The following is a 15746-nucleotide window of genomic DNA, read 5'->3' on the forward strand; positions in this document are numbered from 1 at the left end:
GGCACCAAGATGTTAGCAGCAGATCCTTTAAGTCCTGTAAGTTGTGAGGTGGGGCCTCCATGGATCAGACTTGTTTGTCCAGCACATCCCACAGATGCTGGATTGGATTGAGATCTGGGGAATTTGGAGGCCAAATCAACACCTCAAACTGGTTGTTGTGGTCATCAAACCATTCCTGAACCATTTCTGCTTTGTGGCACGGTGCATTATCCTGCTGAAAGAGACCACAGCCATCAGGGAATACCGTTTCCATGAAAGGGTGTAGATGGTCTGCAACACTGCTTAGGTAGGTGGTACGTGTCAAAGTAACATCCACATGGATGCAGGACCCAAGGTTTCCCAGCAGAACATTGACCAAAGCAGGACACTGCCTCCGCCGGCTGGCCTTCTTCCCATAGTGCATCCTGGTGCCATGTGTTCCTCAGGTAAGAGACGCACACGCACCCGGGCATCCACGTGATGTAAAACAAAACGTGATTCATCAGACCAGGCCACCTTCTTCCATTGCTCCATGGTCCAGTTCTGATGCTCATGTGCCCATTGTTGGTGCTTTCAGCAGTGCACAGGGGTCAGCATGGGCACCCTGACCGGTCTGCAGCTATGTGGCCCAATACACAACAAACTGTGATGCACTGTGTATTCTGACCCCTTTCTATCAGAACCAGCATTAACTCCTTCAGCAGTTTGAGCAACAGTAGCTCGTCCTTCCTTAGACCACTTTTGATAGATACTGACCACTGCAGACCGGGAACACCCCACAAGAGCTGCAGTTTTGGAGATGCTCTGATCCAGTGGTCTAGCCATCACAATTTGGCCCTTCATCAAACTCGCTCAAATCCTTACACTTGTCCATTTTTCCTGCTTCTAACATCAACTTTGAGGACAAAATGTTGACTTGCTGCCTGATATATCCCACCCACTAACAGGGGCCATGATGAGGAGGTCATGAGGTTATGAGGTTATGCCTGATCGGTGTATATATCTCTGCACAAAATACACTATAAAGTGTAAACAAATAAACAAACAAACAAAACATCAGTCGTCTGAGGTTCAAACAACCATTTTTTAACATTATATTTTCAACAAATAATGCTTTTGTACTGAGAGAGAGTCGAATCGAATCCATTTTGCCTTCTAAATGTTAGTAGGCGTGATGCTCTGCTACCGATTAGTTCTGTCTGTCTGTTCGATGTGATCAGGGATCGACGCATGCGTCTACATTTCGAAGTCTCGCGCCAAACTCTGTGTTGACGTTTTGGTTTAGCCCGATTACTGCTTTTGGCTTTTTTCTTTGTTTTGTTTTCATTTAACTGTCGCTAATGGACACACAGTCCTACATGCCTGTTCCTCCGGGGGTCGGGATGGAGGAGAACTACTTCTCCCTGGACGACATTTTGCTGTCGCACGAGCGGCTGCCCTGTAGAAGCGACACAGCGTTCCCCAAACTCGGGTTCCTGGAGAAATCTGGAGAAACACACGATATTCCAGAGGTAACGTCGACATTATTCACATCTACTTTTTTCTAGCTACTTAGCTACGCATTGGACTGAAATATATCTCTGGGTGTACTATAAATGAACAAGTCTTCCTGTCCTGTTATATATTATAATATAATTTTGGGTGTGAATCATTTGAGGACTTGTGGGGGTGTGCAGGTCCCCTAATGGAGACTTTAACCCTCGTAAAAGAAAGTAGAGTCAAAAGTAAAGTAAAGTAGTTATAATAACTACATTAAACAGTAAACACAACGGTTTTTAGAATCGTGTCAGAAAGACACATGTACACTATACTATGCACACCCCTACAACGGACCATACCATTAGCTCAGTACATACTGTATTTAAAACAGCTCTCAATGTTTTCATATCGCTGTGTAAATTGATCTTTCAACAGAAATGGTTAACGATATAGTGAATTCTGACTGTATTGTACCCTGCAGCTCTAATATTTCACTGCTTATCTTTTTTGTCTGTGTGTTACAGGGTACTAAGTTGGAAATGCCTCTGTGGTTGGCGAAGGGTCTGTATGAGAGGAAGAGGCACGTGATCTCAGTGGACCTGCCGAAAGTGTACCGTGAGGGATGGAGGACGGTGTTTGGTGCCGACGCCAACGTGGTGGATCTTCACAAGATGGGTCCTTATTACTACGGCCTGGGCTCGCAGATGCTGCACTTTGAGAATGCGGAGAACACAGAGATCGCACAGTCTATCCTACAGGTGGGTTGTGGAAGCTGGACTCAGACACTCAGCTTTGCATCACGTGCAGTAAAAGTAAGAAGGTTTTTGCAGGATCATAGACGTTTTACTAACAGCATTGGGAAGATTTTTAATATAGAATTAGGGATAAAGTCACCGCACTCACCCATATGCCACCCCATATGTGATTATTCCCCAAGCTGTAGTCACAAATTCAGAAGCACACAAGTGTATAGATTGTCTTTCTGTGCTGTAGCATTACAATTTCTCTTCACTGGAACTAAAAGGCCCAAACATTTGTTTGTATAATGGTGCACAAAGTGAGTCTCCTGCCCAGAGCCCTGACCGTCAACCCCACTGAACACCTTTAGGTTGTACTATACTGCAGACTGCACCCCAGGACAACTCTTTTAGTTAGTTCAGATTCTTATCATGACTGTTAATCATTGCATATTGTAGTATAGTGATGTTTTGATTTACAATAAAGAAGAGCACAAGGTTTCTTCCCTGACCTTCTCCTTAATTTACTCATGGCCAGTTACAACCCATCAGGCATATCTTATGACCGCTACAACCCATGGAGGACGAAGGCTATTCCATGCTTCTGCCAAGGCATAAAGCACTGAACGCAGTGCTGCTCTTGGAGCTACTACAACATTAATATAATCCCCTGCCATGTTTGTCTTCTCTTTGAGGTGAATAAACATCTGTCAGCCTGTCTAGCTGTCTGTTCATGTTCATGTTCATGTCTATCCATCAACGTACTCGGTCTGTCTGTCATTGGACACTGAAAAGGTACTTTATGAATGAACTTTTATATAACTCGATATATATCTCAAGAGAGATATAACTGGAGCCCTGGAGAAAACATTGTATTCCTGGCATCCAGTTTGGTGATTTTCCTGCTCACTCACATGCCTTCATTAAGGTATATTGGAGCAGTCCAGTGACCAAACTATGGACATACAGCACCAGACACAAGTTCTCCCCTCATACACTTCTTCTTATGTTTTTTTTTTTTTTTTTTTCCTCTTTTGTGTCCAGACATTTATCGGCCGCTTCCGTCGCACCATGGACTCATCTCAGAATGCCTACAACGAAGACACGTCTTTGCTTCTGGAGCGACTGGACTGCCTGGAGAGGGCGCTGTTCCGCTCAGGCCAGAACGGCCTTAACGCCTTCCAGCTGTGGGAGAGAGGAAGAGCGTCACAGCTCACCGCCTCCAGCCTGGTTACTAACTACCGCAAAAGGAAGATCACTGAGCTGCAGTCCTGAGCAGTCGAGCACAGAGCAGAGCGAGGGTTAGATGTACGTGTGTGAGAGAGGAGAGAGGTACAGGTAGGCTGAGCAGCAGAGCACAGAGACACTGATCAGAGAAACTGTGTGTGAGAGAGAATATATGAATGTTATATCTTCAGTGCAGTTCAAATTACTTTTAATAAAGGTAAGCCTTTGTTTTGTAATGATGGGTGGCTTGAATATTGTGCAGTTTTTGTCTTTGACTCAACAAAAAACACTAATTTCTTATGAGGATGTAAAAAATACAGCAACAACAAACAAACACAAAAAACAGCAGAATTACTAAATACAGCCCAAATATTTCAATATAGAATCTTAAGGTTTTCCTTTAAGTAAGATACATGGCCTTCATTTTGGTCAGTCTCTGTAAAAAAAAAAAGTTTTAATATTTAATTTGGTGTCTATTCTAACCAAATCTTTCATACACTGAATATTTCAAGGTGTTCATCATAATGTCCTGAAATAAGAGCTGCATCGTTTGTCCAGCAGAGGGTGTGTGTAGTGTGTAGTGTGTAACTGTGTTTATGCTCTTGTGCAGAAGACCAAAGTTAAATGTCATTTAGACACTAAATACACAGAGGCATGTGTGTGTCAGCAGTAACTTATACACAGAGTGTTTGTGTTTGTTCATTTGGGCACTAGTGACCTTTCAGCAGGGTCGTCTGAGGTTTGTGTATTAAAGGTGACATTCAGATATTGCCAGTGTTACCAGATTTGGAAGGGAACTGTTTACATGCCCAAATTTTCATTTGCTTCAATAAACCAAACAAATTTCCACATCCTTCTTTCTCTCGGACAATACAAGCATTAAACAGTCCCTGGGAATTAAACAGATGTGTGACAGGGAGGTCAGCGCTGTGATTTCTGTTATGGAGGTTATCGACGTTAGCCTCTGGCTTATTGATCACACAATCACTGCAGTCTGTCTGAACCACCACGCTTTGTTAGACCAAGCAGATTTTATTGACTTTTACAGAAAAAAATGTTCAATTAAAGAGAGGGCTGTTCAGTGTCCCAGTTCTTCTGTTATGTCACGAGTTAATTTGATGTTCTGCTATGTAATTTGTTAAGCCATGCTGCTTGTATAATGCTTGTAAGGCAAAGTGGGGTATGGGGACCGTCAGGGGCGTGGAAAGCGTAGCTGAAGGTTTGGTGAATTTAACATGAATCAAAACAGTTTTATTTATTCTGCAGTTCTTCATCGATTAGCCGAATTGACTGGTTGCTTGAATTGAATGGGTTTAGTGCAGGCTTATGTAACAAGTGTCCGATAAATAATCTCAACCTCAGCGGGAAGGTCGTGAATAAAAAGCTCTACAGACAACATCTTATTCTACACAACAGAGTAGTTGTTGTCTTTCTGTGTCAACACAAAAGATCAGCCGATCCACAGAATTGGACTGCCCTTCCTGACTCAATCCTCCCATTTTATTCAGGCTTGGGACCGGCACTGGGAGTTGACCCTTCAGTGGCTGGGTTGGGAATCGAACCCGAGCCGCAGCAGTACTCTGTCGCTGGATCACCGGGAACATATTGTACACAATAAAGTAATGTTCATATTGTACTGTACTTTTGTACTGTATTTTTTTTTTATTTAATGGGGTCCCTGACTGAAATCTAAAAGTTTTGAGAACAACTGCTATAGTTTGTTCTAGGAATTTTAAAAAATATCCAAGAATTATGTGCATATTAGATGTTGATTATAATAAGTATGTACGAGAGTTGCGTTGATTCGTCACTCAGATGAAGCCATATGTGAGTTATTCAGGCAAGCTGACGTTAAGTGTTAAGAGACCGCGTCTGCTCCCTGATGATGATGATGATGATGATGATGTCACCACTCTCTGGACGGTTTGAAAGACGGGTTCTTGTCTGGTTTATATCAGTCTTGGTAGATTGAACATCCCCAGTTTAGTAACCAGAAGGTGGTTTGTGGTAAATTTAAATTGCAGGCTCGGCATAGAACTGGACCCTAAATAAAATGTCTTATTCTATGTAGGACAAGGAGTTTTGTTATCTGATTATGATGCATAGTGCTGGAGGATAGAAGCTACCATTAAATAAGATGTTTTGATATGGCACCTTCTTCCAAACCCCAGAGGAATGACGAGTTGCATATCAGATTTAGCATCTGGTGTAGACAGACTTTGTTGGGGCAGTAGAAGGGTGTAATGTGTCTAATGTGTGGTGGATTGGATTATCTGATTTCCCTCTGTGATCAGAACATCATGCCTCTGACCTGGCAGCGCAGATTCAAGATTCAGAGCTTCTTTGAAGAATTGGGAACTAGGGATGTGATTTTATGTGATTGGAATGAATGTTGATGCATGATGGGAATATGGCTGGTTTCTCAGGGGTGTTTTGAAAACATCTTTGGCCAAAACATCTGAGGTTCGGACACATCATTCACCCATTCTTTTTGTCCATTTTCAAGCATTATTAGTGATGACCTATACAGCCTCCTGGTGGTCCAGCAGCAGGATTCCGTGCTCTCATTGACGCAGCCCAGGTAACCCAGCCACCAAAGAGTTAACTGCTGGTCCCAAGCCCAGATAAAATAGGAGGGTTACATCAGGAAGAGCATCCGGTGTAGAACCTGTGCCAAATCCAAACATGTGGACCGAATGATCTGCTGTGGCGACCCTGAACAGGGAGCAGCCGAAAGAATGACAATAACATTAGTGATGACCTTTAACAACCAAGATAAAGTATTCTTCATAAATAAATTCTATTAACAAATAAATGATTTGGACATTTGATAATTAGTGTTCTTGATGCAAACTGATGATGTATGATGAAGAATGTTGGTGTTTCATGGTGAATGTTGCTCCTTGGTTTCTGCTACCAGTGTTGAAGAATCAGCATCAGAAAAAGGTGGTAAGTGCTCAAGTGTGTGTGTGTGTGTGTGTGATAGTGAGAGAGAGAGAGAACCAGAAAACGATTACGCTCAAGACTATATTTCGAAAAGAACAGACAGTCCTGGAGGCAGAGAGAGAGAAAGAGGTGTGAGGATTAGACGGCTCTGTGCTAACACACCCACACTCGTCCTCCATTTGTTAATCTCTCTGCTTCTATGCTGCTAACAATACACAACGTTTTTAGTCAGGTGGGAGGCTCGGAGTATGTTCTGTCTGGTTTCCATTTTCTCTTTCTCTTCCTCTGTCTCCATCTCTATCCCCCTGTCTCTTTCATTTCCCTCTTCTCTTACTCAGTATTTTTCTATTCTCTTTCTTTCTGTTTGACCCATCCATAAATTGATTTATCCATCCATCCATCTCCTATCCATCCATCCATCCATCCATCCATCCATCCATCCACCCAATCCACCCAGCCATTGGTAATCTTCATTACTATATTCATAAAGGTTGGAGCACAGTTGTAGAAAGATCGTAACTCCCTTTCCGACAGTGTTATGTGTGTTTTATAAAATGTCTCGTGTTCAGCTCACACTTATCCAGTTTAAGGTCATTTACAGGGTGCAGTTTTCTAAATATAGACTGTTTGAAATTTACCCAGATGTTGAGGACAAATGTGACAGATGTTCTAACTCACAGTGTCACCTTCTCACTGACAGAGGCTGAAAGATACAGCATTTTTTCCTAAGATTGAGAAAATTAAATATACAATAAGAGGTAACACTGCTAGGTTTTTTTTTTTTTTCACACAGTCTCCTAGTCCTAATCATTTTCAACCTACTTCCTAGTTATCTCATCACAGATACCAACCTCCAGGTGGTTGCTCTGCCAAATGCCCTCTTCCATATACATGAGCTCACAGATCCCCATTCAGCTAGTCTCACTCAGGTGAGAGTAACACCATGATTCCCACCCAGTGAGCAGGGCCAGGTCACCATTGGCTATGACATCACCACATTCAAGCTCAAACTCTCCAGCCTATAGGACAAAAACATTTGTTTTGCATCATTTTTATAATTATTTATATTCTTTGTGTATGTGGATACACTCTTCAAGACATTGATTCTGTAAACACTCCTGTGTTGATCTGGTTATGTTTGCAGTGATCATCTCGAAAGATCTATCTAATAGCTGACTTTAAACCTCCTGGCAAATGCAACCAAGCTTAGACTGCAAACATTTTGGTATTTAGCAAATACATCAATTTTTAAACAGCCCTAAAGCTCCAATGACCCACTTCCATTTTCCTTGTATGGTGTCCCACATTCACGCTCATCCTGTACATGGATAATAAGTTTGTGATCATAACACATGATCCTACTTGTAGTTCCAATAAAGCCTGGTGTTGCTTCCTGGTGCAGCTTTTTTAAGGATGCTCTCTGGAAGAACAAGATAGGGCTGAGGAACTTGGAAAGGCAACAACAAAATTCCAGGGCCCTGGAAGTGCTATATATATATAATATATATATATATATATATATATATATATATATATATATATATATATATATATATATATATATATATATATATATATTATATATTGCCAAAAGTATTCGCTCACCTGCCTTGACTCGCATATGAACTTAAGTGACATCCCATTCCTAATCCATAGGGTTCAGTATGACGTCGGTCCACCCTTTGCAGCTATAACAGCTTCAACTCTTCTGGGAAGGCTGTCCACAAGGTTTAGGAGTGTGTTTATGGGAATTTTTGACCATTCTTCCAGAAGCGCATTTGTGAGGTCACACACTGATGTTGGACGAGAAGGCCTGGCTCTCAGTCTCCGCTCTAATTCATCCCAAAGGTGTTCTATCGGGTTGAGGTCAGGACTCTGTGCAGGCCAGTCAAGTTCCTCCACACCAGACTCTGTCATCCATGTCTTTATGGACCTTGCTTTGGTCACTGGTACACAGTCATGTTGGAAGAGGAAGGGGCCATCTCCAAACTGTTCCCACAAAGTTGGGAGCATGGAATTGTCCAAAATGTCTTGGTATGCTGAAGCATTCAGAGTTCCTTTCACTGGAACTAAGGGGCCAAGCCCAGCTCCTGAAAAACAACCCCACACCATAATCCCCCCTCCACCAAACTTTACACTTGGCACAATGCAGTCAGACAAGTACCGTTCTCCTGGCAACCGCCAAACCCAGACTCGTCCATCAGATTGCCAGATGGAGAAGCGCGATTCGTCACTCCAGAGAACGCGTCTCCACTGCTCTAGAGTCCAGTGGCGGCGTGCTTTACACCACTGCATCCGACGCTTTGCATTGCACTTGGTGATGTATGGCTTGGATGCAGCTGCTCGGCCATGGAAACCCATTCCATGAAGCTCTCTGCGCACTGTTCTTGAGCTAATCTGAAGGCCACATGAAGTTTGGAGGTCTGTAGCGATGGACTCTGCAGAAAGTTGGCGACCTCTTCGCACTATGCGCCTCAGCATCCGCTGACCCCGCTCCGTCAGTTTACGTGGCCTACCACTTCGTGGCTGAGTTGCTGTCGTTCCCAAACACTTCCACGTTCTTATAATACAGCTGACAGTTGACTGTGGAATATTTAGGAGTGAGGAAATTTCACGACTGGATTTGTTGCACAGGTGGCATCCTATCACAGTTCCACGCTGGAATTCACTGAGCTCCTGAGAGCAACCCATTCTTTCACAAATGTTTGTAAAAACAGTCTGCATGCCTAGGTGCTTGATTTTATATACCTGTGGCCATGGAAGTGATTGGAACACCTGATTCTGATTATTTGGATGGGTGAGCGAATACTTTTGGCAATATAGTGTATGTAGCAGTGCTTCTGAAGACTCACAGCTCCACGTTGTGGTCCAGAGCTCAGGCCACTGTGAAGTCTGTGATGTTCTCCTCATGTGCTTCCTCAGGGTTCCCTTTTTCACCCAAATACATGCATGGAGGTAGACTGTCTATATCAATTGTCTTTAGGTATGAATGTCCAGTGATTCAGGCATTCTTAGAAATGGCTCCAGATCCACCAGAACACTGACCAAGATAAAATGGTTAATAAAATGATCTCTCTCTCTCTCTCTCTCTCTCTCTCTCTCTCTCTCTCTCTCTCTCTCTCTCTCTCTCTCTCTCTCTCTCTCTCTGTCTGTCTCTCACCACCTCAGTGGGATAATTTTAGCACCCCAGTTGGAGTGAGTCTAATGTTGGTACAGGTGGGTGCTGTGAAGGAGTGGCTGTGTGTCAGAGGCAGAATGCAGGGTGCTGATGGTACTAATGGCACTCGATTATTTAGCATGTTTGGTCTAAATACTGCTGAGTAATTCTGATGAGTATAATTCAGTGTTCTGAATTCATTTATTAGAGAATAAATCCACACATACCGTATAAACAGAAGTGTATATGCTTACAAGAATCCTATACACTATATTGGCAAAAGTTTTGGGACACTCCTCCAAATCATTGAGTTCAGGTGTTGTTTTTCAGGGGTTGGGCTCGGCCCCTTAGTTCCAGTGAAAGGAACTCTTAATGCTTCAGCTTCAGACATTTCAGACAATTTCATGCTCCCAACTTTGTGGGAACAGTTTGGGGATGACCCCTTCCTGTTCCAACATGACTGCACACCAGTGACCAGAGCAAGGTCCATAAAGACATGGATGACAGAGTCTGGTGTGGAGGAACTTGACTGGTCTGCACAGAGTCCTGACCTCAACCCCATAGAACACCTTTGGGATGAATTAGAGCAGAGACTCCAAGCCAGACCTTCTCGTCCAACATCAGTGCCGGACCTCACAAATACACTTCTAGATGAATGGTCAAAAATTCCCCTAAACACACTCCTAAACCTTGTGGAAAGCCTTCCCAGAAGTCCATGTAAAGGCAGGTGTCTGAAAACCTTTGGCAATATAGTGTATTATACAGAATGTGTACTGGTCAGTGCTATTTTGCGTATGTGTCCTGTATTGTTTTGTATTGTCTGTTTGCACTGTCTTTTTGTCTTGCACTGTTAGCACTAGGTTGTACACCATGCACTTTATCTGTCTAGGACAATTTACTTTTAGTCCTTAGCTCTGTGTTGTTTCTGTAGCACCAGGGTCCTGGAGAAACGTGGTTTTATTTCACTATGTACTGCATCAGCTACATATGCTTGAAATGACAATAAAAGCTTCCTGACTTGACCTGAAATGTTTCAGATTTAAAGAAAAGTTCTAGTTTCTATCTGTGTAAAATTAGTGAGTGAGTTTAACTTCAACATCTGTTTTTTTTTATTACTGTTTAATCAGTGACAGTATAATAGACTAAGCAGAATAGTACAGAAATGTTGAAACAGGGTTCCATAATAGATCTACATTTGCACTGAAATTGGAGGAGGACAATCCATAGACAGCAAGCATTATCTGCCCTCTTCTGCAAACCTGAGCTCAAAGATGTCCATGATTGGCTGTCACTGACAGGGGAGAGAGATGATTCTATCCCTCCCATCCAGAAAATTGACCAAAATGGTTTCCTTTGCCTCCTAGCCACAGATGGATGTAGCATCATCAGGATTCAAACTCTTTCGATGTTAGGGTGACGGTGACTCGGAAGCTCTGCTTAATATTCCTTAACACTTAGCTAATACCTCAAGCACATTGAAATAACACAGTGACTCTGACACGCAAACGGCAGATAACTCAGCCTGCCAGTCGTGTTTTGCTTATCTCCCATCACCCTCTTCCCTGCCAAAATCTCAGACCATACATCCTAAATCAATTCTGTACCAAGCATTGCGCTGGATGGAAATGAGAACTTAGGTAGTGGTTTTGTAGAAATCTGTATCTACATTTTGGGCAGTGTCACTGCTAAACAATTGGCTGAGTGTATAGATCAGCAAGTATAAATAAGTTCCTGACCGGACATCATTTAGTGACCCAGTTGAAATGCACGCACATGCACACTAGGTGGTAATCAGTTGTTATACGCCCTTGATTACTATACAGGCAACTCCGCTGACATGGAATTGTAGTAGCATTAGGAGGCAAATCACACGAATGTGAAGCTCACAGAGACCTGACTAACAGCAATCCAAGGCTGTTGTATGAAACACATTTAGTGGCACACAGGAGCATTTCTCATGTCCTGAAAATCTAATGAGGACACATCGATTAGCTGTGATTCATCATCGTCTTTCCTCAGGAGAGTGCTTTCTTGGCCTCCAGCTATCACAGAAGGTCAGGCAAATATCATGATGCTTATCATCAGCAGCAGCAGCAGACAAAACACAGTCAGAAATGTTTGATTATCATCAGTCCACTGTTTCTGTATCACCTTATATCATTCTTATATCATTAAACAATTTTCACAGACTTAAATAACATATTAGCATATCTTCTGGATTATGTTCTGTATGCTTAGCTATGACATGTTTTTATACCATTCATGTGACTTATAGAAAAATATATGATTTTGGATGACTTATTGCAATCTGTCTATCTGTTACTGTTTGTACAGGATCCTCTCATTCTGTACACCACTTATCCTACTGGGTAGGAGGGAACCTGGAGCCTATCCCAGGCAACTTGTGGCACAAGGCAGGGTTTACCCTGGACAAGATGCCAGTCTATCGCAGGGCGCAAACACACACACACAGTCACACACTACAGACAATTTTGAGATGCCCATCAACTACAAAGCATGTCTTTGGACTGAAGGAGGAAACCCCTGAGGCACAGGGAGAACATCAAAAACTCCACACACACACACACACATGGTGGAGGCAGAAATCAAACCCCCAACCCGGTACCTGATACACTGACCAGGCATAACATTATGACCACCTGCCTAATATTGTGTTGTTCCCCCTTTTGCTGCCAAAACAGCCCTGACCCGTCCTGCACTGTGTATTCTGACCCCATTCTATCAGAACCAGCATTAACTTCTTCAGCAGTTTGAGCAACAGTAGCTCGTCTGTTGGATCGGATCACACGGTTCAGCCTTCACTCCCCACGTGCATCAATGAGTCTTGACCGCCCATGACCCTGTCTCCGGTTCACCACTCTTCCTTCCTTGGACCACTTTTGATAGATACTGACCACTGCAGACCGGGAACACCCCACAAGAGCTGCAGTTTTGGAGATGCTCTGATCCAGTGGTCTAGCCATCACAATTTGGCCCTTTTGGTCAAACTCGCTCAAATCCTTACGCTTGTCCATTTTTCCTGCTTCTAACATCAACTTTGAGGACAAAATGTTGACTTGCTGCCTAATATATCCCACCCACTAACAGGGGCCATGATGAGGAGATACTCAGTCTTATTCACTTCACCTCTCACTGCTCACAATGTTATAGCTGACCGGTGTACAATGCTATACTTTTACCATCAAATGTAGTATTTGTTAAATGATTAGATGTGAGACTTCAATTACTCAATATCTCCACTGATCTCCACAATATTCTGTATTTATTTGTTTAGGAACATTATGTTTATTTTATTTATTTATTTTTTTGCCACATCATTCCATTAAAAGAGAGGACAGTGATGCAAGATCTGCATTTTGACTAACACATGTTTTGTGCCAAATGCTCAGTTATTTTATCTTCATAATGCATTTATTTCAGCAAAGTGATTCTAGTAGTAAGAAACAGAAATAGAGAGTGAGAGGGAAAGAGGTGTGTGTGTGTGTGTGTGTGTGTGTGGCTGCTATAGTGCAGGCTAAAGAAATGTGAATGAGGTTGAATAGTGTAAGACAGCACAGGAGGACATACTGCTAATTTACTAAAGTGTGACTCTGCATTTAGATTTTGTTGGGCAAAAGGAAAATGCTAGCAGAAATGATAGATAGATAGATAGATAGATAGATAGATAGACAGACAGACAGACAGACAGACAGACAGACAGATAGATAGATAGATAGATAGATAGATAGATAGATAGATAGATAGATAGATAGATAGATAGATAGATAGATAGATAGATAGATAAATAAACGTAGGCAAATTTTGTTTGAAACAAATACTTAGGAAATGTAGTATGTACTTTAGGTTTTTAGAAACCAGTAAACTGATGATGCTATATGGTCATCCATATTTTCATTGAAAAAACCTTAGAAAATACGGATGCACTCGAAGGTAATTGCTATAAATGTGCTGACATAACAGGATAACTCAGCTCAATTTATACGTTATTTTTTACATAATTGTTTAAAGAATAGAGAAATTTATAAGAAAACACTGCTACATAAGGCTAGACCTGATCTACCTGACCTACTACAGCTCCTAGTTCTTTGTTTTGATCCTGAGCTCATTGTCTGTGTGGAGATCCACAGATTTCAATGTTTTCCTCATGTCTATGTAGGTTTCCTCCAGGTTCTCTGCTTTCCTTCTACCTGCCAAAGACTATATATGAATAGCGGAACTAGCTGCTTTAAGTGTAAATGAGTGGGTGAATGTTGTCCTTTGATGGACTTTGTTTATTCCTTTCTCATGCATAGGCTCCTCAGAATAGTCTTAGATCTCCACCATAACCCTGAGCAGAATAAACAGGTTACTGAAGACCACTGAAGGAATCCTATTTACTGTTAGAGAGGCATGTTTTGAATTTTGGTACAGGGTTGGGTTTCATTAGCCACTGGGCTGCTTTTGACCTCAACAGTCTTCCATAATTAAGGTGCTATTTCCATTACGCTTTTCCTGTCTTTCCTTCGACGTACATATTTTCCCTTCATTCCTTTCCCAGGTGTCATTTTTTCCTTTATCCCCTAGTTTATATCTTTCTCCAATCCCTTTGTTTCCTCCCTCCCTCTCTCTCTCTCTCTCTCTCTCTCTCTCTCTCTTTGTCTCTCTTGCTTATTGTGAGCTCATGCTGCATCATCCAGGACGACACGTGCTCTCTGTTTATTACTGTGGAGGGAGGGATGGAGGGAGGGAGGGAGTGAGAGAGAGAGAGGAAGGGAGCGAGGGTGGGAGAGACACAGAGAAAAAGAGGTTCAGAAAGCAGAGCCCTCATAGGGTAGCAGCATCTCAACAAAACACACACACACACACACACACACACACACGCTTACTGAAGGAGAAGAAAAACAAAAAGCCACACACTTGAAAATCACCTCGCAGAAGAAACAGCAGACACACAAGCCTTGAGGTAGGAGATATTTCGATCTTTATTTCTCTTTGTTATTTGTTCTGTCTGTCCTGTATTTGTGAAGCTAATACGCAGGTCTCCAAAGTGTGTGTGTATGTGTGTGTTGTAAGCCTGAGCTGACTTTCTGTTGGTGTGTCTAGCTAATGGCTACGTGTTGGAAGACACTTGGAGCGAGAGAGATAGAATGTATGACAGATTAAATCCCCCTTTAATGACCTTTACAAACACTCAGCTCACTCCTACGCACACCCATTCGGGCTCGCGGTGCATGAACCATGAGCTTCTTGTGCATTTGCTACACGTCTGGCTGGAGGAAGTGAAGGTCGTTACGGTAGATTTATTAACCTGCAAAAGAGCTGCGTCAGATGTCAGATGGGACCTTGCTGAAAATCAATCTGGACACACCTTTAGCTTTAACAGGTGGCACTCTGGGATTCATCCGGCCTCTGCTACGTGCTTGGGATATATTTGGAGGCTGTGTACTAACCGATAACGACGGCTCGACTAATCACCAGCCGCACTTCACATAATATTTGACGCCTGAGCATCTGGTGAGAAGCCAGACTGCAGCGCCAGGCTGGAACTTTCATCTGGTGGTACGGTCCCAAACTGGGGCTGGTTTGAAGTTGGGTTTCAATTGGTCACAGCTTTTGAAAAACAGGTTTTGAAACCACTGGCCCCTCCCAGCATTCCCTTGCACTCTGATTTGTGAAACAGTCACAGCATCATGGGTTGCTTTGTCTCTGTGTTGGATGCTGTTTTATTTTTAGTGATGATTTGAGCAAAAAAAAGAAGAAGAAGAAGATTTGGTCAGGATTTTGATGGGTTGGTATTTCTGAACAGTTTCAGTTGGGTTGGTATGGACATAATAAAACCTTACTCTCTCTCTGACATTTCACTGTGGAATCATTTCTAGAACAACAAGATGGAGATTCAAATCCCAGAGAATGTAATATACCTCTATTGTACGTTACACTGATATGATGATGTAAATATTTCCGATGGATGCCCAGTCTAGTCTGTATCATAAAGTACCCACAGTGTACATCTGTGGACGTCTGTGCTAATATCATTCACACATGTGGCTGAAGTTGTCATACTGACAATGAACAGCAAGCATTTTTTGCAACACACACATGCACAGAACTACACATATTTCCGGGCTAGCCTGGCTCCTCTACTTGCCTTTGAACAAGAAACCATTACCATAGTTTTGTTCTGTTTTGATTAGACCAGACTCAAGATTAACTGGGGTAAC

The 15746-nt window shown here is 42.5% G+C and overlaps 2 protein-coding genes across 8 annotated transcripts in view; both read left to right on the forward strand.

The window, feature by feature from the left end:
* Positions 1 to 1089: 1089 nt before the first annotated feature.
* Positions 1090 to 5044, forward strand: gins3 (GINS complex subunit 3). Its single transcript, XM_058396376.1, has 3 exons — positions 1090 to 1490; positions 1983 to 2216; positions 3240 to 5044. The coding sequence occupies exons 1-3, from the start codon at positions 1320 to 1322 to the stop codon at positions 3468 to 3470; spliced, it is 636 nt and encodes a 211-aa protein (XP_058252359.1). The 5' UTR covers positions 1090 to 1319; the 3' UTR covers positions 3471 to 5044.
* A 9257-nt stretch (positions 5045 to 14301) lies between these two features.
* ndrg4 (NDRG family member 4) overlaps positions 14302 to 15746 on the forward strand; it is a 43087-nt gene continuing 41642 nt past the window's right edge. For 5 of the 7 annotated variants that reach the window (XM_058396241.1, XM_058396242.1, XM_058396240.1 and 2 more), the window contains exon 1: positions 14303 to 14488. The gene's annotated coding sequence lies outside the window, so the exon portion shown is untranslated. Of the gene's footprint in view, positions 14489 to 15746 lie in introns of all 7 variants that reach the window. The other 2 variants (XM_058396238.1, XM_058396239.1) reach the window with 2 other exon arrangements.

Source organism: Hemibagrus wyckioides, linkage group LG08 (assembly GCF_019097595.1).
Source record: "Hemibagrus wyckioides isolate EC202008001 linkage group LG08, SWU_Hwy_1.0, whole genome shotgun sequence".
Lineage (NCBI taxonomy): Eukaryota > Metazoa > Chordata > Actinopteri > Siluriformes > Bagridae > Hemibagrus > Hemibagrus wyckioides.